The sequence below is a fragment of the Lepisosteus platostomus genome, chromosome 22 (assembly GCF_059453375.1).
Source record: "Lepisosteus platostomus isolate fLepPlt1 chromosome 22, fLepPlt1.hap1, whole genome shotgun sequence".
Taxonomy (NCBI): domain Eukaryota; kingdom Metazoa; phylum Chordata; class Actinopteri; order Semionotiformes; family Lepisosteidae; genus Lepisosteus; species Lepisosteus platostomus.
In genome coordinates, this window is record NC_142632.1 from 8413212 (window position 1) to 8437359 (window position 24148).

Below are 24148 nucleotides of genomic sequence, written 5' to 3' on the forward strand. Positions count from 1 at the left end.
TCGTTTCCTGTGTGGGTGCGGGACTTGAACAGCAGCTCCTGTGTTGATACCGCAGACTATCGCCGACCCGCAGCCCCGCAGGCGACACCAGCGCGGCGCCGGTGGTGTGTGTGTGTGTGTGGTGGTGGGGTGGGGGGGTTACACCTACACCTGTGTTAAACCGCGCTCCCGCCCCGCACCTGAGAGTGGCCGCGGGCGCGCGCACGGGCCCGAGGCTAAGGTCGGCGCGTAAGCCCAGCCGCGCGCGCGCGCGGTGGGGCCCCGCGTGAGGAACCCCCCGCTTCATTGCCATGGGCAACACGTCCGCGGGCCCAGCGGGCCGCCATTGTCCCCGCCGACAGCAGAATAGCGGAGCCGGGCACGCCTGGGGGAGGAGGGGGGGTCCGACTGTCCTCTTGGCAGCGAGTGAGAAAGGGGCCCTTGTTCGGCCGAGGGGTGAATGAAGTGCCCCCTGTTTCCCTGCCTCCCCCTGCTGTCATCCCTCTCCCGGTCCTCTCTGTCCCTCAGGACACTTCAAACTGAGGTGAGTGTCTGACGTCTCTTTCTGCTCCTTCTCCATGGTACCTCACCGTCTCAGTACTTAGGGAAGTTTCTAACAAAACTAAGCTTTAAAAAACGTAGTTGTCTGAACCTTTCCAGCTCATGTCTCCCTGGCGGTGTAGGAGTCGGTGAGATACTGCGGGCCGTGCCCTGTAGTCCGTACCCGGGATCCGACGAGGACGCACCTCTGGTGCTCGGGGCTCAAGTCGTGTTCCGATTTTGTTTTTTGAGGGACTGACTCGTCTTCAGTTAAAACATTCTGTCTTTATCGTGGCACGGTGCAGGTGGGTCCAAGGTCTCGCCGCGAGTGGGGCGTCAAGCGCGCCCGTCTCCAGGACACGCGTTCACGCCCGAGTGGGAGAGGGTTTCCGTCCGATTCGCGGCGCTCCCGGACAGCGCTGGGATCTGACCTGCGTGACGTGCGCTGCCCCGGAATGTCACACTACCTGCCCCCCTATAATTCCCCTGTCATCTGGGAATGTGTCCCCCTGAACTGCGGCCTGTGCCAGATCTTCCCCGCAGGAAAAACGATCCGGTGTCAGAAACCTGATGGTTCTCCGCAAAACAAGCCTTCCATTGAGGCGGGGGTTTCGGATCGTCAGTCACGAACAGGACCCGCATTGTTCATCTTTACTAAAGGCCATTATGCGCAGACCTGTGTTTCTTACCTCTGCAGCGCTTTCCTGGGCTTCTAAAGGACGGAAACTCGACTGAATTCCGAAAGTACAGAGAAATTTAGTTCTATATTATTCTGCAGGGGATAAAGCTTTTAGAAGACGGATTCATCTGCAGTGTTTGTAAATGTGTTATGTCCTCGTGGACCAAGCATCACATTTAAATAAGGAAAGAATATGATTCCGTATCAATGCCGTCCAGACTTGATAGATGTATCTAGCAATAACCAGGGGAAAACGGTGTGAAATGCTAATCACAGGAAAAACAATTCACGGAAACTATTTTGTAAGTGGGCGAGGTGCTTTCAAACAACTACATTTTGAAAAGGGAGAAAGGAGGTGAACTGGTTTAAGACGATCGGCGCCTCTACCCTGTCAGTAAATATTTTTCACGTTAAACTTGAGTTTTAAACTGTGTGACTGTAATGCTGACTACCGCCACACGGTGGCACTGTAACATTCTGACAGCAACACCAAATGCCGAGTCTGTGCTGAGAGCGGACACGCATGGGTATACCCATATACCCGTAACATTGGTACGACTGCTAACATTTATCTTTTAAACTTTCTTTTCTAGCTCACAGCCATGGAAGAAGATTTGGATCGCTATGACCACGTACTCATAGCATGCACAGTAAGCCCTCTTTTTTAAAAAAATTAATTGCTCACTGTGTTTAAAACATTTCATTTCAACCAACCCAATATATAAAAAAGAAAGCTTTTATCATGGGAGAAGACTGTAAGCATTATGAGAACAGCCAGCCACCAAACACTTAGCCCAAGAGAGAGCCCTGTGACTTCACCTGTGCTCTGGGTGTGCCACTGTTTATGGTTCAGTCAGGACTGACCAGGCTTGTTGCAGTGAACCACAGTGTTTTCCAGGGTGGGAGACTGGCAAGCCCTTACCTGTCCCAGCATTCTCCTGGCCATCTCCAGCTCCCCGGTGTGCTATGCTGTGTGATTGGACTGTGACGTACAGAGTGATGCATGGTCTTACAATTTGTAATACGTTATGCGGAGTCTCGGCTTGTTTTTTGTTTAATCGTTTTGTTTTTGCTGGTCAGTACTCAGTACACTCACAAAAATATTTATCCAGGATATTTCCTGCCTCGTGCCCTTTGCCCGTTGGGATAGGCTCTGGCTGCCCCGCAGCTCTGTATTGGATAAAAGCAATTAGAAAACCAGCACATAGAGCAATTAGTATCCAGTATATGATGGATGGACATGTGTTGCTTGGAATATTATGTTATTTTTTAACACATACTTCATATGATCGCCATGTTAGAATTATACATTCATTACTTTAAACATATGCGCATTAAATCGGTTTAACAATGAGATTCAAAAGCCTTGACTAAGCACAAAATGTTTTTTTGATTGGAGTCCAGGCACTGTGTCGTGACACAAACCTCTCACACGCAAAAGAAGAAGAAATTCTTTGACAAGGCATGAATGTGGAAACTCCACAATTGGCAGTAGACCATGGAAAATACTAAAACCTGCCAATTCGGGGCATACAAATTAAAAGTTGTTATTGTCCAGCTCTCGGTGCTAAGGAGGAACATGATGATTAAAGTGATCGCCTCAATAAAGATACATATCGTCTTCTCTCTTTGAACCAAATTCTTTGAGAGTTTTGTTTGCCTTGCAGTTAGGAGTTGTAATTTAAAAGACCAAAAAACTGCAAGCATTTTTTGGCTCCCAAGTCCCTACCCACTAAATTTAAAATTGTGAGTGAACTATGAACAAACTGAGGGGAAACTACTGTAGAACGATGCCTAGTTCTTGAAGAACTGTGGTTAGTAGTACAGGGCTCATTTACAGTAATGCATGTGATAACCCGTTCTGGGTGTATAAAGCATTTAGCTGCACATATGAGGTGCGAGTATGTGTTTAGCCTCTTTTTCTTGTGCGATGAAACCTGACGAGTTTCGATTGAGTCTGAGCAGTGGCTCCTGCTGGCTGGAGCAAAGTGCGTTGCTCAATTTAAAGTTTGGGTGATCAGGCAGCCACTTGGGTTCAAGCAGGAGTCCCGCTCCAGGCGTTCGTTAATGATCGAAAATTAATATCAATCATGTTGTTGCTAGAATGATACCTTCCCAGTCCGGAATGAACTGGCCAAGGTGTGATGACTTGGGCCGGTTTTCGCTTCACTCCAAACAGGAGTAGTTTGCAGCACGAAGTGAGGATCAGCTAGAGAAAATGGTGTTTCACCTTACTGTAATGGCGCTGCCTGTTAACATCTAGCCGAGCTCTTTTGCTACAACAGGAGCTAGCATTAAGACTGGCACAGGAGCCACAGCATGTCACATATTAACAGCCTGATCAGTAGGAAGATACTAACCGTGCTGGAGCTATCTGGGCAAGTGGTTTTGGAACACGAGCAGTTTTCCTGGCCAGCAGCCATATCACCCTGCAACTCACAACTGGCGACCCACTGAAGCTCAGCAGGTGTGAGCCTGGTCAGTACCTGGATGGGAGACTCCTGGGAAAAACTAAGGTTGCTGCTGGAAGAGGTGTTGGTGGGGCCAGCAGGGGGCGCTCACCCTGCAGTCCATGTGGGTCCTAATGCCCCAGTATAGTGACGGAGACACTATACTGTAAACAGGCGCCGTCCTTCGGATGAGACGTAAAACCGAGGTCCTGACTCTCTGTGGTCATTAAAAATCCCAGGGCGTTTCTCGAAAAGAGTAGGGGTGTAACTCTGGTGTCCTGGCCCACATTTCCTTTACCAATCCTTTACCTTTACCAATCATGGCCTCCTAATAATCCCCATCTCTGAACTGGCTTCATCACTCTGCTCTCCTCCCCACTGAGAGCTGGGGTGTGGGGAGAGTACTGGTGCATCATCCAGGTGGGGCTGCACACTGGTGGGGGTGGAGGGGATCCCCATTACCTGTAAAGCGCTTTGAGTGGAGTGTCCAGAAAAAGTGCTATATAAGTGTAAGCAATTATTATTATTATTATTATTATTATTATTATTATTATTATTATTATTATTATTATTATTATTTCCTGATAGGCATTGTCAAAATTGTCAAAAAATGGTTTATAACCCACTGGAGGTTAAAAAAAAAATGAATGTAGCAAGTTTCCAGGAGCAGAACGCTGAACAGAGTTGTGGTTTTGGTGGAGGCAGGAGGCTGCTGGGTTTCCTCTTCAGTGGGTGAGCTGTGGGTGAAAGGGTTTTTCAACTGCTGGGTTCAGGCCGGATCATGGCTGAGGCTGGGTCGGACGTTCTGTCACAACTTCAATGGCTTGTCTGTCCCAGTAGGCTCCCCCAGTCTCTCGTCTGTCCCAGTAGGCTCCCCCAGTCTCTCGTCTGTCCCAGTAGGCTCCCCCAGTCTCTCATCAGTCCCAGTAGGCTCCCCCAGTCTCTCATCAGTCCCAGTAGGCTCCCCCAGTCTCCCGTCTGTCCCAGTAGCCTCCCCCAGTCTCTCGTCTGTCCCAGTAGCCTCCCCCAGTCTCTCTTCTGTCCCAGTAGCCTCCCCCAATCTCTCGTCTGTCCCAGTAGCCTCCCCCAGTCTCTCTTCTGTCCCAGTAGCCTCCCCCAATCTCCCATCTGTCCCAGTAGCCTCCCCCAGTCTCTCTTCTGTCCCAGTAACCTCCCCCAGTCTCTCATCTGTCCCAGTAGGCTCCCCCAGTCTCTCATCTGTCCCAGTAGGCTCCCCCAGTCTCTCATCTGTCCCAGTAGCCTCCCCCAGTCTCTGAATACCACCAGGTTCAAAAGTGAAAAGAAAAAAATCTTTACAATAGTAACGGGCTTTCCCTGCCTGGCAGACTAAAAATAAAACTTCTTACAACTGCAGCAGGCTTCCTCTCGCTGCTTGGAAGTCTGGTGAGGACCGGGTCCCCTGGGGGCCTGCGGGCACAGCTGTGCGTGTGACGCAGAGACGGGTTCGAGCAGAGGCTCAGACCCACGACGCTTCGCCTCCCGTCTCTTTTCAGCGTGGAGTTAGCCTTTGCTTTATTCGTATAAGACGATATATCTAAATTGCTTATGTACAGTGCTCACATATGATCTATACGTTATATCTATATTTCTTATACCCTGCGATGTAGAGGAATGTGTCATGTTCGTACTGTATAGAACAGGATATGTGGAGAGGGAGAGCAGGTCATACCACTCGGTCGGCACTCGAAGCCACACTGTGCTGCATTTCCATCAAGTAAAGGTGCAGGACCTCGGGGAAGAGCGACTCGCCTCCAGCCGGCGTGTCGGTGATCAGCCTCAGACTCCCCCTCCCGCCTCCTTAATGACAGCCTGCGGCCGCGGGCAGCGCGGCTCCTGGTCAGCGATATTCGAAGCCGGGGGGGGTGTGTGTGTGTGTGATGCGTCGCGAACGGTTAATATTTAAGTGCCGGGCGAAGGAGCCGGCTCAGTGCAGCGCCGCCAGTGTCCTCAGCGCCTGCAGCGATCCCTGTCCCGCGTCGCTCTCTCCCCGAGCAGAAGATGGCCCCGTCGGTGAAGTACCTGTGGAAACTCAAGCAGACCTTCGTGCTCTTCCTCACGCCCTTCCTCCTCCTGCCTCTGCCTCTGCTCGTCCAGACCAAGGTAGGTCGCGCCGCCTGCGCTCTCGGAAAACCAGAGGAGTTGGGTTTTTCACCCCTCTCCGTCTGTATTATTTTCTGGGTGAAACAGAAAACGCGCAACAATGAACGTCTGTGTTAGTCTTCCACACGCGCAGTTATCTCCCTCCACATCAGTGAATATTTTATGCGCTCCTAATGGGATAAGCGTTTTTTTTTCCCTCCGTGCTGAACTTTGGAATCGGCTGAAGATTTGTTACCAAGGAACTTTTAATAAATACTTCAAATTCATTTTTTTTTTGCTTTTGAAGGAAAATGTTTACCCGAAAGCGCTACAATATGTTATATTAATAGTATATAACATCTAAAGAATACATAAACAGCAATCTAAATAATATATAAACCTCTAATATTATATATTCGATATTTTATTGTAGTTTTTACAGCGGTTTTATCTTGCACTATTACTATTATTAGGTTGTTCTATAAGACAGTCAAGGTTACTGGGTTTATCGCTACTGATCTGATCCCTAGAACTCGCCGTCTGAACAGGGAATATACGGTGGGAATTGCAGCGATCGCTGCTCTTTGATTTTGAGATGAAGTTTAGTGCTGATATGAGCCGGGTGATAGTTTAGGACGAGAATGCAGGGGGACAGATCCAAGCTCAAGTTCAAGGAGGACAAAGCCTTTTCATCCCGTGTTGTTTTAACTCTTTCATGTGCAGTGGCCCACGGGAGCCCCGTGATAACCGGGCTCCTCTGTCGCCGTGCAAGCGTGAAACATGCATTTTGCGGCTGACCTCTGCCAACCCCTCCCGAACTTTTCATAACACAGAACCCCCCCCCCATCATAAAGACCAGGCTCTTTCTATCAAGAATCGTTCACTCGTGCACGAGTGAGCAAGGAAATATTTCCACCTCGCACGTTTTTCTTCCCAGATAGAGTAGAAGGGGACTGGTGAAACAGTTCATGTGCACAGACGTGCCAAATCCTGCATTCCTACACATTGCAAGGTTAGCAGACCCCTTCCTCTAAAGGCTTCTTCCTTTATTCCTGCTGCACAGTGTCCTCTTATCCTTAACGATGGTAATACTGATAATCCTAATTATTTTGTGCAACATCCTTGATTCTATAAAAAACCCCTAACACTTGGGTCACTGCACTTCAGACTTTGAACCCAGGGGAAGTGTTGTACCGAGACTTTAAAAAACAAAATTCCGAATGAAAAACATGGGCTCATTCGGGTCACCCCGTGACCCGTCCACCTTGGAGCAAGACTGTTCAGATCGAGCCCCATGCTCCACCGTGCTGTCCCTGTGACGCGCTGAAGGACTTGGAGTCCGAATTGCTCTTTACTGCAGCGGTGTGAGCGCTGATATAACCTGCACACAGGGCACTGCAGGGCTCCTGCGTTTGCATGCGAGCTGTTACCTATTGCTGAACAATCCCATTTTTGTCGGGATTTAGAAAGTTTCCAGTGTTTTGCGTTTTTTACAAGGCTGTGGTAACTGGATAACAGAAGTGCACTTTCTACCTTTTAAACGTTAACAGCCCTCAGATTTAAAATTGCTTCTGAGTCAAAGTGCACTAGTTTTGTGGTTTGCAGTGCAAACTGTATATATTTATAAATCCAGATAACAGGACTTTTGAAACCAAGTCGAACGTGGCTAGTATTTGGGGAAGAGGTGTTCCATTAGGAAATCAAAGTGATGTTGAAGGCTTTCCTGGAATTCAGTTTCCTCTGCATTAGAGTAGCCGTGGGCTCAGAGATATTGGATTTCATGCCCACGGTCATCCAAGGTGAAACGCAGGTCCTGAATCAATGTGTGCCATTGCTCCATCGACACGCGTTTTACAAGAAGGGGCCCAGGTCTGGTACAAAGACACAGTGTGATTCAGCTAAACTGAGTAAAAGAGGCTACGTCAAAGCAGGGCCACAGGCTGACCCGTAAAAAGTCAGCAAAGTGCAGACTTGCTTAGATGAGACTTTGGAGCTTAGTAGCAAACATTGTAGTTGGCACTAATGTGACGCAGTCATCTGAATGCTAACGATCCTTGCTTGAGTTACACTGGTTGTAGTGACCTAAGAGCAGGGCATCAGCAGCAGCAATAGAAAATCCTGTATAAAAACAAATTAAATAATGCAGTCACCTACTGACAGGAGGCTTACCTCTCTAAATTATATCTCAAGAGGCTGAGCTGAAGAGGTATTTATCTCTGAACCTGATGTTTTAGAAAACATTCATTTGGATCCCGTATCTCTTACAGGCGTGTCATTTTTCTCCTTTATTTTTTCATCTTATACTTTTCCATGAAAAGGTGGCAGATGCAGGTTAGCAACTTTCACTGCGGCCACAAGTGCGTACAAGCACCGTGCACCACTTCGTGCTGCGCGTGCAGAAGACTGCTCCACTTAGCTAAGGCACACTGGAGCAAGTGCTTCTTCATTGGGTTCAGTCACTCCGTTGTGTTTTGAGTGTGGTTGTTTAAAACAAGGATAATAATGTTTAAGTGATGTGCTCTTGCATTGACGTGACTGTGCATTGTGCTGATGGCCTGTTGTTCACACTTTGCCCTGCAGGAGGCGGGCTGCGCCTATGTGATCATCCTGATGGCCGTGTATTGGTGTACAGAAGCCATGCCCCTGGCCGTGACCGCCCTGTTGCCTGCTCTGCTCTTCCCCATGTTCGGCATCCTGGAATCCAAGAAGGTGCCAGTCTAATGCCAACTGTAGTAAAACAGTAGTCTTTGCATTTCATTACAGGTCCTCAGGGACTGGGTAAATTGCTTTCAATCATTTTTGAAACCCTCCTTGCTTATCTAGTTCAAACAAATAAGCCAAATAAGGTTGCTTGTGATTAAAAATGATGTAGTCATCGGGTAAAAAATATGTTTTCTAAATGGAGTCCTGTTTTTCTGCGGCTGTTTAATTCCTTGTGTGTGATGTGTGTTTGTACAGCTTATGTACTGTAGATGTATGTGTCTGAAAGAGTTCTCCCTGTGCTGTCTCTCTCTGGGCAGGTGTGCATGCAGTATCTGAAAGACACCAACATGCTGTTCGTCGGGGGTCTGATGGTGGCCGTGGCTGTGGAGCACTGGAACCTGCACAAGCGCATTGCCCTGAGGGTGCTGCTCATCGTCGGGGTCCGGCCAGCACTGTGAGCAAGACCTGTTCCTACTCCCAGTGCATGAGAGGACAGGGCAGCCATGCTGTTCTGTTACACACCTCCTGTTGCACATTTCCAGTTCCCACAGAAAATTAAGCTGAAATGACCAAATCAAGCTCAAAGAGAGAAAAAAATATGTTGACCGAGGTCGCCCCTCTGTCCTGCTGAGAGGCTAAATGGAGATGTGGTGCAGATCAGTCATGTTATCAGGAAAGCTATTCATCTAATCAGTAAATCAGGACTGTGCCTTTCCTGTCCAAGCAAAACAGCAGCTTCCTAATGTTATTCTCTGTATTGTGGTTGAATGAATGCTTGTAGATGTGCTGTGGCCATGTTCTTAACTAGGACAGCGATCCAGCTTCTGTCGGATCTTCGCTCATCTCAGACGACCTGTGGGGTTTTGCCGTTGTCAGGCTGATGCTGGGCTTCATGGGGGTGACAGCCTTCCTGTCCATGTGGATCAGCAACACGGCCACCACGGCCATGATGGTGCCCATCGTGCAGGCCGTGCTGGAGCAGCTCAGCAGCAGCGAGGCCGAGATGCCGGAGATCCGGAGCAGGGATGAAGGGGAGCCCGAGGAGAAACAGCAGAGCAACACGAAGGATGGCCATGGTGTGCATGGGACTGGGCAGGGGGGGATAAGGATACAGTCCTGCTTAGCTTATATAAATGTATAGATCAAGAAGTAATTGTAGGTGGTTAATCTACTTTCAGCATGTTTTTCTTTTCCTGCCCTTTCCTCAATACCAGAATGTGCAGGTCCATAATTATGCAGTGCTTTACTATATGGGACGTTGCAATTTTACATTTCATAAAGTATTTTAAGAATTTGTACAGAATTTAAAACAGAACAAGATAATTTTGAAGATTGCTTTGTGCTTTAAATCTGGTCGTTAAATTGCCATGTCTTCGCTCGGTCTGTCCATTGAAGAGTTTATTTTAAGCTCTGGACCCGTAGCGGGACTCTAACCCCACACTTACGCCTGTGACAGCGTGCTCACCCCACCCTCTGCCCCTGTGCTCTCTCCCGCTGTCGCAGTGGTGGTGAATGGGCTGGGGCTGGCGGAGCCCGCTCGCCGTGAAGAGGCGTCGGAGAGGAGGAGGATGGGTAAAGGGATGACTCTGTGTGTGTGCTACGCTGCCAGCATCGGGGGCACCGCCACCCTCACCGGCACGGGCCCCAACCTCGTCCTCAAGGGCCAGATGAACCAGTGAGTGCCCCCCCTCCCCTTCTCCGGGGAGACCGTTTTCTGTCATCAGCACTCGGTGGATCGTCGGGAGCTGTCCTGGGTCGCTCGCTGTCTGTTCTTCCTGTTCCTCCTCTCTTTTCTTATCTCCCCTAAACTGCTCACTGCTTTTTGTAATAAAACAACATTTTCACAAGTGCTTCAGCACTTTAATCCGAATAGGATAAAGGCAAAGCTCACTCTGCTATTAGCAATTTCAGTCGGTTCATTTCAGCTGCAAATTTCCTTGTTGGGCTTGAGTGCGAGAGACACCCTGTATGTTTAACGGAACCCCCCCCCCCCCCCCCCGATGTCCCCGCAGGCTGTTCCCCCAGAATGGGGATATCATCAACTTCGCCTCGTGGTTCGGGTTCGCTTTCCCCAACATGATCCTGATGCTGACCATCGCCTGGCTCTGGCTGCAGTTCGTCTTCATGGGATTCAAGTGAGTGACCCCGCGAGGGGACCCCAGTTCTCAAGGGGGGGGTTTGGGTGTCCGCCCCCTGAGCATGCTCCAAGTGCTCCCATAGGGCTTTTAACCATCTTCTAGCAACCTGAGGCACAATCACTCATGAACTGTAGGACTCTTCCCTCTTCAGATCAGTATTTTAAGACCTGTGAAGAACGGTTATATTAGTTACTAAAAGCTCTTCATTGGCTATATTTTTACATTTAACCTGAGTTTAATCTGTTGATGACTTCAGAGAACCTGCTTGTGACTCTCAAGGACCTAGACTGGTGGCCTCTGCCCTAGAAATAAGGGCAGAGTCGTCTCAGACCTGCTTTGATTTATTTTATTTCTGGGGTACCTGGGTGCTCCTTATCTGTACCAGCTGTACCTGGGCTCTCCGCCTCCCCAACCCCTCTGCCTCAGGCTTTGTCAATGAGCGATTCTGCCTGTGTCCCCACACCAGCTTCAAGAAGACATGGGGCTGCGGGGCGGAGAAGTCGGAGAAGGAGGTCGCCGCCTACAACGTGATCAAGGAGGAGCACCGGCGGCTGGGGCCCATGTCGTTCGCCGAGGTCAACGTGCTGGCGCTCTTCGCCCTGCTCATCCTGCTGTGGTTCACGCGCGACCCGGGCTTCGTGCCTGGCTGGGCCACACACCTCTTCAACACGGACGCCGAGTAGGCCCTGCCGCCGCGCTGTCGCACCCCGCGCACACGCACCCACGCACCCGCACGCCCATCCCACGCGGCACAAAACCCTCCAGCAGGAACAGACAGGCGCACAGACCCCCACTGACTCCCCCTGGACACAGGAGGAAAAAAACACATTCAGGCACTGCCAAGCGCTGACGCACATGTTCACGAGCACATATCGAACGGCACAAATACAAACAGAGGAAACGCAAGAATGGACACAAACGCGAATTTGCAAAAGCCTCGTAATCTGTTATCTGCTCCTGCCGCTGCGGACTGGTCAACATTCTTATCTTATGAATGACCAGAAAAAAAAAACTTCCTCTGAATAAGTCATGAATTAAAGTTTGTAAAGTTCAACCCTATCTTTATCAATCTGGAACACTTGCAGTGTGCCGAAGTTTGAGTGATGTTTTGTCATTGAGCTAAAACATTTACGAAGCTCTCGGTGCAGGGGCAAGCAAACCCTTTGTGTGTTAATGGTGATCTTCGGTGAAAGCTCAATAAAACCAGTGCACATTTAACAAGGGCTTACAGAGTATGAAATAATAATATACACCTGAGTAAACTCAAACAGACTTTGTTCCAATGGTGGAATTAGAAAGCGCTTACATGCTGATAAGCAATCCTGAACCAAGACTTGTGCTCAAACCTGCAGGTATGTGACTGATGCCACCGTCGCCGTCTTCATCGCGGTGCTCCTCTTCATCATCCCCTCCAAAAAACCACGACTCTGCTTCTGGAGGTCCGAGAGTTATGAGACAGGTAACATGGCTTTTCTTCTAGCTCCCAGAACTTCAGAAATACGCCCCAGGACCCTTGATCCCCTGTTTTCGCTGCCCGCTCTGTTAGAAATCCAGCAGGCTGAAATTGTGGTTAGGCTGGGCCCCTGTGCGACAGGGCAGCTGTGACACTTTGTACCTAAGTGTTGTGAAAGAATAAATGCAGTACTCTCTTGACATGTGTGTCTGGCCAGGCCTGGCACCCCTGTCACACGGTACCACACTCGCTTGTGGAGGTAGGAACCCAGGCAGGATTAAGATAACAAGGTGTCTGATTCTCCACCCCATGGCCGTGTTGTTCCCCTCTCCCAGAGCCCCAGCGCCAAAGAGTCCCGGCCCCGCTGCTCAGCTGGAAGGTGGTGCAGAAGAAGTTGCCCTGGAACATCGTCTTGCTGCTGGGTGGCGGCTTCGCCCTGGCCAAGGGCAGCGAGGTGAGGAGGGAGCACAGGCTCTTATCGAGCAACACGGACCGGGCCGACGAGCCGAGCACAGCCACGAGTGTCTCCTGCATAGATCACACATGTCCACCTTCTGACAGCACAGTCAGACGTCTGCCCGACGTATCTATAAGCCACAAACTATCAAACAACAAACAGCCCTTTGTTGGTATGTTAGTATAATATATTAATTAGATGGAAAATATGAAAGAAAGAATAATACAGCAAGATCGGTGTAAAAAACCTAATCTGGACATATTTCAAAAAGGAACAGTCATAACTGGAGAAGAAGGCAGCCTTGGCTGAGGATCGAACCCAAATGGCAGGCATTGCAAGCTCGCTCATTCCTAATTAATTGGTCAACCCTAATTTTTATAGTTCTGTGTGCTGCAAACTGCTCAGATGATAGTCATAGTTTTGCTTCCCGTTCTGCCCTTCCTGCCAGACACCTGGCTGACTCACGCTGTGCTTTCACACCTCCCCCAACACTCTGCTGTCCACCTGTGGCGGCCTGCTCGGCCCCTGGAGAACCTAATGCCGGCTGTGTGTCTGCTCTCCAGGAGTCCGGCCTGTCCAAGTGGCTGGGGGGCCAGATGACCCCGCTACACACCATCCCCCCCTGGGCCATCGCCATCATCCTGTGCCTGCTGATCGCCACCTTCACCGAGTGCACCAGCAACGTCGCCACCGCCACGCTCTTTCTGCCCATCCTGGCCTCCATGGTAAGAGCGTGCCTACAGACCGGCCTCCTTCCACCTACATGCCCCGTCGGCCGCAGGTGTGCAAGGTCTCAGACCGGGCCGGATCAACACGCAGCTCATTCAGTCCCTTTCACTGCAGGGCACTGTTACACTGTCCTTCTCAAGAAGCGTGCAGCCCTGACCAGTCTGCAGTGGTAAAGTCACTAGGTGTTGCAGACAAACCTGAAACCACAGTAGCATTATGGGGAAAACAGAGCGCCAAAGTATGAAACAGTAGGTGACTTTTAAAAAAAACAACACATAAATCCAGGGTGACACTGTACCGTATGTTGCTCTGGCAAATTTCCATGTGTACCTGCTTCAGCAGCAGGGATTCAGCTGTCTGTATCCAGGTTGTAAAGTGAAAGAGATCAGCAACAATAAGATAAACTGCTCTCTGAATGACACTCTTCTGAACCTTGTTATGAAATGTGGACTAATCACTAATCCACTAATCTGATTGTCTCAGGTCCTCTATATTTCATAAACACAGCAAAGGGCTCCAGTAGGATAGAGGGCTTTCCAGTTATTTTAGTGAGAGAACTTGTGCGAGTCCTGGGGTGCTCCATGTGTGTCACATGACAGTGGTGTACCATATGTCAGAGAACAGAATGTACACTAAGAGTAACAGATACTCACGGTCTCTTGCAGTGCCCCATATAGTACCAGACAATAAAAACCTGATGGGATTCAAATTAACTTATGCTTAACCTACACAGCATGCAACCCTCTTTTCTTACTGTGCACCTGACCGGATGAGCACGATAAAGAAGCACCAAAAGCCCTAACATCTGAGGCCCGGTCAGAGATTCGCAAGTGAGGAATGCCTGTGGCTTGGAAGTGCGGTTAAGAGTTTGCAAAAATCTGCTCAGACCAGCCAAAATTCCCACGCTCTGCTGCACAGCTTGGCAGGGGCCCTGGGCTGTTCTGGCCCTTCCCCAGGAGACTCCTCCAGCGAGGAGAGTTGCCCCTGTCGTGTGCACTGGAGCTCGGCATCCGCCAAAAGCAAGTTAGGGCCAGCCAGAGGTTTTGGGAAGAGGAAGAAAGAGAGGGAAAAGCATGCCGATTTTGACTCAAGGTGGTTTTAAGGATAAGGAGGCAGAGAGCATCAGTGCCAACGCTGAATGGTCTCTGCATTGCCCAGCCTCCTTCTCTCTGCTGTCTCTGCCAGTGTCCCAGTTCCTCCAGTTCTGGCTGCGTCAGAGCCGTGTCTGCTAATGTGTGACAGCTTCAATTATCAGGTCTACTCTGACATGGCCGTTCTGTCTAATTGAGGCTCAGAGAGGGGGGCCCAGTTGATGTCTCACTGTGTGAATGTGCCTACATTGAATGAGTGGATTAATGAGACATCTTTGCCCCTATGGTTTTTGTCTGGATTCTTTCAAAAGTCTTTACTTTCTTTACTGATGGTTATTCATATCCCCCATGCCATTTTAGACGAGCTATCAACTAAAAACTGGTAGAATTGCTAAAGTAAGTCCGTGCAATACACTGACATGACAGTTCTGATTTTGATCATTCAGGTACTTCACTACTACATAGATGAAATACAGGATAAACTTCCAGGAATTATTTGTTTGTTTTTAAATAGCGTGGTGCAATATATTAATGAGTCAAGTTAATACAAAACTAAAATTGTACTTCACTAGCAATAAAAAATGCTTTTCATGATTCGCAATCAAAATCCTCAAGGCCACCTGTGCTGTTCGCTTTATGCTTCAGCCGACACGGAATACAATAGCTTTATATCAAGAGAAACTGCCTGCATCAACAAAAACATGCATCTAAAAGATTAAAAGGGAATAAGACTGAACATTTTCTTATCTGCACCGACAGAGGTCCCTGGTAATTGGTGCAGTTGCTGTCTCACTGATGTGTCCCCTGGCCCTGTGCTCAGTGGTCTGAGTCAGCTGTGTGTCTTTTCAGTGCCAGTCTATCGGCGTGAACCCCCTGTATATCATGGTGCCCTGCACACTCAGCACTTCCTTCGCCTTCATGCTGCCCGTGGCCACTCCTCCCAACGCCATCGTCTTCTCCTACGGCTACCTGAAGGTCTCGGACATGGTGAGTGCCAGCTGGCCACGTGGTCAGCCCAGAGCGCCGCCTGCTGCTTAGAAACAAGTGTATTTACTTGCCTGTGTCCCTGTCCAGGCCAAGACGGGGATTGTGATGAATGTGATCGGGATCATCTGCATCACCCTGGCCATTAACACCTGGGGCAAGGCCATGTTCGACCTGGACTCCTTCCCCGCCTGGGCCAACACCACTGGGGTGTGAGGGACAGCACCCGGCCTTAGTCCCCGGGGAGGGACAGTGAGGGCCCCTCTTGCCCTCCTAGCGGGGGGCAGCACAGAGATGCCCCAGCCTTTTCCACGGCGGGTCGAACCTCAGGGCTGGACTGCTTCCGCACTCTGACACGGACTCACTGGCTGGCAGCTGGAGCGCAGGGGACGAGGGCTTTTTTAACCGGAGCACTAGGTGGCCTCTTCGTAGTTGAGCAGATTTCCTTAGAATGTGGCAATACGGTGTAAGTGACCATAGCGTTATGCAGTACCAGCCAGCCCATGCTAGAAGCAACACTCCTGTGTCCGTAGCCCTGTACAAGCAAGGAGAAACAGCAAGTCAGTCGGCCGCATCTCCCAAGTCCCCTTCTTACACCTGGCTCACCCCCCCCTCCCCGCCTCCCGAATTTGATGCATCAGATCCTTTCAGCTTTACACACAGACTCCTACAGCCACGCCAGCAAAAACCAGAGACCTGAGCCCCCTTCTCCATGTAGCCATGCTGCAGAATAAGTGCCTTGTCAACAGTTTTGTATCAATGAGCTGAAAGGGTCAAACCCGCTCCTTCCTTGCTTTCCCCCACTGCGTCAGTCAGCCAGGACAGCTCTTCCGTTTCGCCATCCGAATCGATTTTCCTCTGGGCTTGATTTTGAGATGGGAGCCCGTGACAGCGGCTCCGTTTTCGAGCCTCTGGCTGTAAAATTAATAACTGGCACTCCTTTGGAAACGGGTCTGCTGGTTTATCCCTTAGTTTTGTTTCATTGTAGCTCCCAGCGCATCATCATCACAGGTCTCGAACGCACCTCTGAGCACAACTGGTTCTCCTCAAGGTGAATCACAGCTCGGCAGTGAAGTGAACCGATTCCTCTCCTCCACACTATGTGTTTTTCACATCACATTAAAATGCACCCTACCCTCGACTATTACAACATTTCATGCTGCTGATCTGGACAATTTTTAGAACAGTTTTTTAAAGCTTTATAGAAAGTATTTATTTTTTTGTGTAGCTGTGAGTTGATTTCTGTTGCTAAGCGTGATTAACCATTTAATCATTGTTGTGTTATCATCACTGTCATTCTAACTGTGGTAATTTTGTAGTTTAACTTAAAATTAACATTCCCAAGTATTTATATATAAACAGCACATTTAACTGTTATTAGAGGTGTGATTGCACCCTAATTCTATGCAATAATTCTCGTGAGTGAGTTTTTTTAGATCTCTTAAAAAAGGAAAAGTATATTTTCAATTTCTCTTTATTTTGTATGGTGTATAATTGTGAACAACTGAAAAATTGTGTTCAATGGATAAACACTTTTCAAGGAATGGTGCTTCGATACAATACGTGTAATGCTTGAAAACATTCTTCTGTAGGTATTGATTTGGTTACCCCTGTTAATTTTGTGTTTGTTCGTGTTCATCTATAAGAAAACTATTTTTAGTACCTCCCTCCAGGCACACACACAGCTCGTGTGTTCAGAAAATAAACTTTCCAATAAAAGCTTCACCATCCCAAAGAGGTGAGACAAAGTTAATATACATATTCCTGTTTGTAAAGCCCACGTCCTGTATACCAGAATAAAACAAATATCAAGACTGCGCGTGCTGGATTGGCCTGATCTCAACATGTAATAGCTCGCTTGTCTCTTGGTCTTAGAAGCAAACCTTTCCTCAAAAAGTAAACATTTTTTATCAATGAAAGCACAATGAGCCTCCAAACAACACCCTTCAAGTTTAGGAATCCCATGGCTTCTGTCCTGGTTGTAAATTGACTGTGTGGTCTGAACTGGGCTCCAGTGGAGCAGAATCCATATGAAACTCGATCTGAATGGAAGGGAAGCAGCATGAAAGACCCTTTAGCGGCAGTCCTGGAGAAAATGGCAGAGTAATAATTACTGCTCTAAAGTGAATGATTAGTTTGTATCTCCGGTGATTCACAGAGCTGTCCTGCACTCAGACGGGATGACGATCTTCTTTTTTAGGCTGCCGTCGTCAGAAGATGTTAACGCCAACTCGGGGCATTAGTCATTCAAATAAAAGCTCAGACGATGCAATTAGGTCATGTGTTCCCGAAATTGGAGGGACCTGAGCCCTCCGTGATTTAGAGATACAACGAATGCCATTCGAAAGTCTGAGAAGAAAGACTCCGATACCTAGAAACGCACAGATGTCTTGATTTTTTATGTGAAAGCTCAGAATCATGTTGAATGAAAAGGTTCACCATGAAGTATTTCTGCAGAATTTCTTTCCGAATTGTCATTTTTGTGCTGTAGAAGAAGTGAGGGATGTTCCAGCTCATAATTGAGTAAGCAGGGCCTTGCGCCAAAGACAACACAAAAGGAGAAATGTGGAAATGTTGATCGATTTTACAGTCCTCAGCATTTTGTAGGTGGGTGTGGTACTAATGTTCCCGAACCACTGGGGACAAATTAATTCAGCAATCCATCAGATTTTGCAATGTACTGTATTTAACTTGGCATGATTCCACCAAGGTGAAATTGTGCACCATTTCTGGGATGTTTTGGTGACATTCTGTAATTTTTTTTATCAGGCTTGCACAAGACCAGTTTTGGAGAAATGTGGTTCTAATAAGCAAGTATTCAAGTTTGAAAAGGAAAATGTGGGATATAATTCTTCTAGTCTTTTTTTCTCCAGTTTAACACTGTTCTAACAAGTGGATCTTGATACTGTCGGTGCAATGTGCAATAACACGGCTAGCAAAAAATACGTTTTGTGTTTACTCATTTGCTGACCTATTGTAAGTCCTGTAATTAAAATATTAAGGAAAATTAGATTCATGTGCCTGATTTTTTTTTGAGAGGGTTCAAAATAAAGTTTAATCAGATGGGCTTTGCTGATTATACAACTGTGTGCCCTGCTTCACTGCTTCAAAGACGAACGTGATCCACTGACTCCCGAGATGCGACCAGATCAGAGTGCTTCCGCCTTCTCACCTGTTCCAGATCGGCACCGTTTCAGAACCCCTGGGCACATTTCAAAACTCGCACACTGGACGTTTCAGTCTAGACCAAGCACTACAACAACAACAACAACAACAACAACAAAAAACAGCCAGCAGGGCCACCAGCACAGGCATGTATAGTATGTTTAACTAGCAGCCATGTCACCCTGCAACTCACAACTGGCAACCCACTGAAGCTCAGCAGGTGTGAGCCTGGTCAGTACCTGGATGGGAGACCACCTGGGAAAAACTAAGGTTGCTGCTGGAAGAGGTGTTCGTGGGGCCAGCATGGGACGCTCACCCTGCGGTCCATGTGGGTCCTAATGCCCCAGTATAGTGACCGGGACACTATCCTGTAAACAGGCGCCGTCCTTCGGATGAGATGTAAAACCGAGGTCCTGACTCTCTGTGGTCATTAAAAATCCCAGGGTGTTTCTCGAAAAGATTAGGGGTGTCCTACGGCGTCCTGGCCAAATTTCCCATTGGCCTTTACCAGTCATGGCCTCCTAATAACCCCCATCTCTGAACTGGCTTCATCACTCTGCTCTCCTCCCCACTGAGAGCTGGTGTGTGGGGAGTGAACTGGTGCATCATCCAGGTGGGGCTGCACACTGGTGGTGGTGGAGGGGATCCCCATTACCTGTAAAGCGCTTTGAGTGGAGTGTCCAGAAAAGCACTATATAAGTGTAATATTATTATTATTATTATTATATTCCAGTCGAGCTGTAAAAGACTGCAGCTGAGCTGAATTCCATTCCTGCAGGCAATGTTGGATTAATTGGTTAATGTTCACATCAGCAAGGACTAAGAGGGAGCCAGGCTGGATCAGTGCTTTATACGCACTGCCGCCTCTCTATGGGCCAGTCCACCGAGCGAGAGCAAGAGATTAAAGTTCAGACAGGATGGCTGAAAAACCAACACATTTACGGACGCATTCTGTGCCCAGAAGCGCTGCTCTTAGCTTAATGGTTAAACACTGTGTGGTCAATCAGCTCCAGTCACAGAAAACCGGGTCTCTTCCCTCTGTGCGTCCCGTTTCACAGTCTCAGCGCTGAAGGGCTCCGTTGAAGGAAAAGAACAGAACAGCTTCGAAAAATAATAACACCTGCAAGAATTAAAACAGCTGAATTCCATGCCGGTCATTTTCCAAATAAGCCATTTCTTTGAAAAATCCACGTGTTTTGTTGCCATTTTAAGGGCAGAAAGGGCTTTGTGAATTTTGCCCATTGTCTTCTTAAAATGAACGCAATTTGTCGACCTCGAAATAAGTAAATAAATGAAATAAAGCAGAATGACAGCAGGACTGGTTCTGCATGCCTATATTTAGATCTCAATAGGAGGTTAGCACTGGGGGATGAGATCAGTGCAGATGTTTTGAGTTAATGACACAGTGAGATTTGCTGCTCGGCCAGGGGTTCAAAGCTCTCCATTTAAAGCTCAACAATACCTCTCCACTCGCTTGTATGGGTCATAATTACCCCTTCAACCTTGAGCGGGCCGAAACCACCCATCCGTCTCATCTCCTTTATTTGATGTTGGGATAGCTTAATCACAGCCGTTGTGAAAGACAATATAGCAAACATCTTCGCTTCAATCCACAGATGAAGTACAATGTATAGTTGGCAAGCATTGTCGGGATGAGTGTTCCTCTGTGGCCCATGTTAAATCTGTGTAGTCCTTGTGTTTCATAAACAGTGAATGTTTTTCTCTCTACAGGACGTGGTGTTTGTTTTGCGTTACAAGGAAATGTGGCTGTCCTGGATGCAGCTTGCCTGTCACTCAAACACACACTTTTACAGATAAATACAAAGGTTACCAAATTCAAGGAAGATATACACGGATTATACAGTCTAAAATGTCTCAGCCGTGAGGTACAATACAATGTGTGTTATGAGCATCCACAGTTTACTTAAAGCCTTCTCTAGTGTTTTCTATTATAACACCTTCGACTGTTATTAACACAACTGAGGTTTGAGTGAGAAGAAACCTGTTACGAGCACAGCCAGCACCAATTAACTCCTTTTCCCCACAACTGTTTAAACCCCCTGCTCACGATTTCATCCGCCTCCTGAGCTCGCCTTGCCCCCCTCTCCTGACACCCTCTCTACCTCGTCTGGATCCCGCTTCGGACTTCTCTGGACCTCTCAGATCTGTTTGCCTGACTACGTTCTCACTACCCGGTTTGGAACCTTGCCTAGAAAAACCGACCACTCCTCTTGGGACCCCTTCTCGAGAGCTGCACACAGTTTGTAAATGACACCCCGCTCACAAAACCGAGCCTGTCTTCAATTCACAGCGTTCAGACTCTTCGTTTCTCTGCTTACAGCATCTCAAGGTCAACTGTGCTGTACGTGAGCCGACAATATCAGGTGTCGTAGTAGCTCATCCATCACATTTACCAGTCAGATCTAAATGACTCGTTGTCAGGCGTTCGTCATCCTTAATATCACTCGCTGCTCTCTACACATGCTAACAAAAGCTAAATGGCTACATTCTGAACTACAAAACACAGGTTTGCCAGGAATAACTGTTACCTTTAAATAAAATGCCTAGAATTTCAATAGAAGACAAACAATGAGTTGTGTTCCTGCATAATGAAGGAAAAGCACTGAGAGAAAATCGCAGAACAATACAGACTTTTGCACAACAGTGTATACAGTAGTTACAGTTATCGAATGAACAGTGTGGAGACCTACTCGCTTGACACAGTACAGTGCTGGGAAGCATTGCATTGCTGAGACAGAAGCATGGTCAGCTTGCATTAACAGAGCTGCAGGCTTTTCTACAAACATCTGGATGGAGTGACGTTTCTAGTTGACAAAATGCAGAACTTGTTGCATTTCCTCTAACTCATGGTTTTTTATACATAAGACTCTGGCTTGAAAAAATGACTTCACTTTTGCTAACAAAAAAGGTTGTGTATTTGTTTTAAAACGGCTGTTCCATCATGCATTTGACAGAGAAAAGACAGAAAGACATTGATCTGATGATTAAAGATCAGAATGCTGCACGCTGGAACAGACAGCAGAGTCCCAGTTTGAATTTGAAGAATTCAACTCCTTTGTAAAAGTCTGGCTGTGCTGCTGCAAATGGAGACCAATAGCATAATGGTAATGGGGACTCCCCTCCACCACCACCAATCTGGATAATGCAACAGCAACCAAAGTGTGCCAGTACACCCAGCATGCAGAACAGAGTGATGAAGCCAGTTCAGAGATGGGGATTATTAGGAAGCCATGACTTTGTTAAGGTCAGGGGGACTCCTACTCTTTAAAGAAAAGCCCTGGGATTTGTAATGACCACGGAGAGTCATAACCTCGGTTTTACGTCTCATCCGAAGGACGGTTCCTTTTTACAGTACAGTGTCCCCGTCACTATACTGGGGTACGGTAGACCCCGAGGCTGACAAGTCCCCACAGAACCCCACTGTAGGCCCCAAGACTGACAGGATAGGATCCACTGATCACCACTGTAGACCCCATGACTGACAGGATAGAGCCTACTGATCACCACCACACAAAAGGGAAAGAGAAAACTTTCTTCTGCGGTTGTTCTTTGCCTCCTTGGACGCGGAATCTCTTGAGATTGCAGCAATTAAAAAGTTAGACATCTAACGAGCGGTTGGGTCTGTGATCAAACAAGCCAGGGCAGCCCTGATCACTATGATCTTAGGTCCTGGAGAGCCGTAATTACAGAGTCCCATCTCCCTGTGCTATGCTTAAAATACCCTGTGATTATCCCATTAAAACAAGTACATGTATAGTACTGCAAATCCTCCATTATTGGCTATATATAAAACGAAAGACGGAGCATAATGTTCTTACTTGGATTGTAAAAATACTGTATAAGAAGGATAATATTAAATTTTCCTTATGTATTTTTAAGGAGCTCATAAAGATTCTTAACCCCTTGATGCCTGGAGCACATTTCTGTTCTGGGATCTGCAAAGTCCTTTTGTTTTCCTCTAATATGAGTTGCAATATTCACCTACATATTTATGTTCCTGTGGGACAATAAACAAGACAGTGTGACTGCGGGTGCCCTTAAACCTGTAGTGCGACGCTGGGGGGTCTACACACACAAACCCTCTGATATTCCTTGTGCCAGCCTGAAGAGAAAAACTGCACTTCTCCCTTGTAACCTACAAGACAAAAGTGACATGCCTGAATGATTACCGCCCAGTAGCATTAACATCTGTGGTGATGAAATGCCTGGAGAAGCTGGTGTTGTCACACATCAACTCCTCCATCACAGAGTCCCTGGACCCCTTGCAGTTCGCCTACCAGAACAAGAGATCAATGGATAATGCTGTCTCCCTGGCTCTGCATACAGCCTTGGAGCACCTGGACACTAAGAACTCGTATGTGAGAATGCTGTTTGTGGACTACAGTTCAGCATTCAATTCCATCATACCCAGTCAACTGGTGACAAAGCTCAGGGGATTAGGTCTGTGCAACTCTGTCTGCAACTGGCTGCTGGACTTTCTTATCGAGAGACCACAGGTGGTGCGGATAGGCAATAAAACATCAACACCACTCACCCTGAGCACTGGAACCCCACAAGGCTGCTGTCTGAGTCCAAGGTGCACAGCAAGACACAGCAACAACCGCATCATTAAGTTTGCCGATGACACCACTATAATAGGACTGATCAGTGATGATGACGAGTCCACTTACAGGGATGAAGTTGTACAGCTGCTTAGGTGGTGTCATAGCAATAACCTGGACTTGAACATAAAGAAAACGAAAGAGCTAATAGTGGACTTTCGGAGACACAGGCCATACACTCACAGCCCACTCAGTATTGATGGAACGGAAGTGGAAACCAGCTTAAGGTTTTTGGGAATTCACATCTCTAAAGATCTAACCTGGACTGTGAACACTGACTCTATCATGAAGTAGGCTCAGCAGCGCCTTTATTTCTTGAGGTGCCTCAAGCGATGGGGGATGCCAATACATGTGTTGGTGAACTTTTACCGATGCACCATCGAGAGCGTCCTCACCAACGGGATCACCATGTGGTATGGCAACACCTCTTCGCGAGAAAGAAAGGCACTGCAGAGAATGGTCAAGATGGCCCAGAAGATCATCGGCTGCGGTCTCACCGAGATTAAACAGCTCTATGAGGACCGCTGCCGTGGTAGAATTCAGGCCATCACAGAGGACAGTCACCACCCCGGGCATGAGCTCTTCACCCCACTGCCCTCAGGCAAGAGATACAAGAGCACACGGACACTTACCACTAGATTCTTCAATAGCTTCTATCCACAAGCAGTGAGACTGGCGAACACATTTAGCCATCCCCCTCGGACCACACCTACACCATCACCATCTACCTCTTTATGATTTCTTATCTATTGCACATCTCCAGTCATTGTTTACACGTCTGTATTGTTTACATTCAAACTGTCTACATGTTTACTTGCACATTGTCTATTGTTTGTTTGTATATTGTCTTGATGCACTGTTTGCACTTTGTCTTGTTTTTTACACTTGTTTTACAATCGAGAGACTTTCTGTCAGTAAGAATTCCATTGTACCAGTACCGGTTACATATGGCAATAAAGTTCAAGTTCAAGTTCAAGGAGAGCAATCCGCACTCCTGCTCCCACAACTGAGAGCAATGCTTCAGAGAGATAAGACCATACACAATTTCTTGCATTAGG

The 24148-nt window shown here is 47.7% G+C and overlaps 1 protein-coding gene across 1 annotated transcript; it reads left to right on the forward strand.

The window, feature by feature from the left end:
• Positions 1-302: 302 nt before the first annotated feature.
• LOC148643358 (Na(+)/citrate cotransporter-like) lies at positions 303-18313 on the forward strand. Its single transcript, XM_088616364.1, has 14 exons — positions 303-523; positions 1792-1848; positions 5665-5769; positions 8329-8457; positions 8769-8905; positions 9328-9527; positions 9955-10126; positions 10464-10586; positions 11056-11268; positions 11942-12048; positions 12378-12496; positions 13063-13224; positions 15169-15306; positions 15394-18313. The coding sequence occupies exons 1-14, from the start codon at positions 440-442 to the stop codon at positions 15517-15519; spliced, it is 1872 nt and encodes a 623-aa protein (XP_088472490.1). The 5' UTR covers positions 303-439; the 3' UTR covers positions 15520-18313.
• Positions 18314-24148: the final 5835 nt, after the last annotated feature.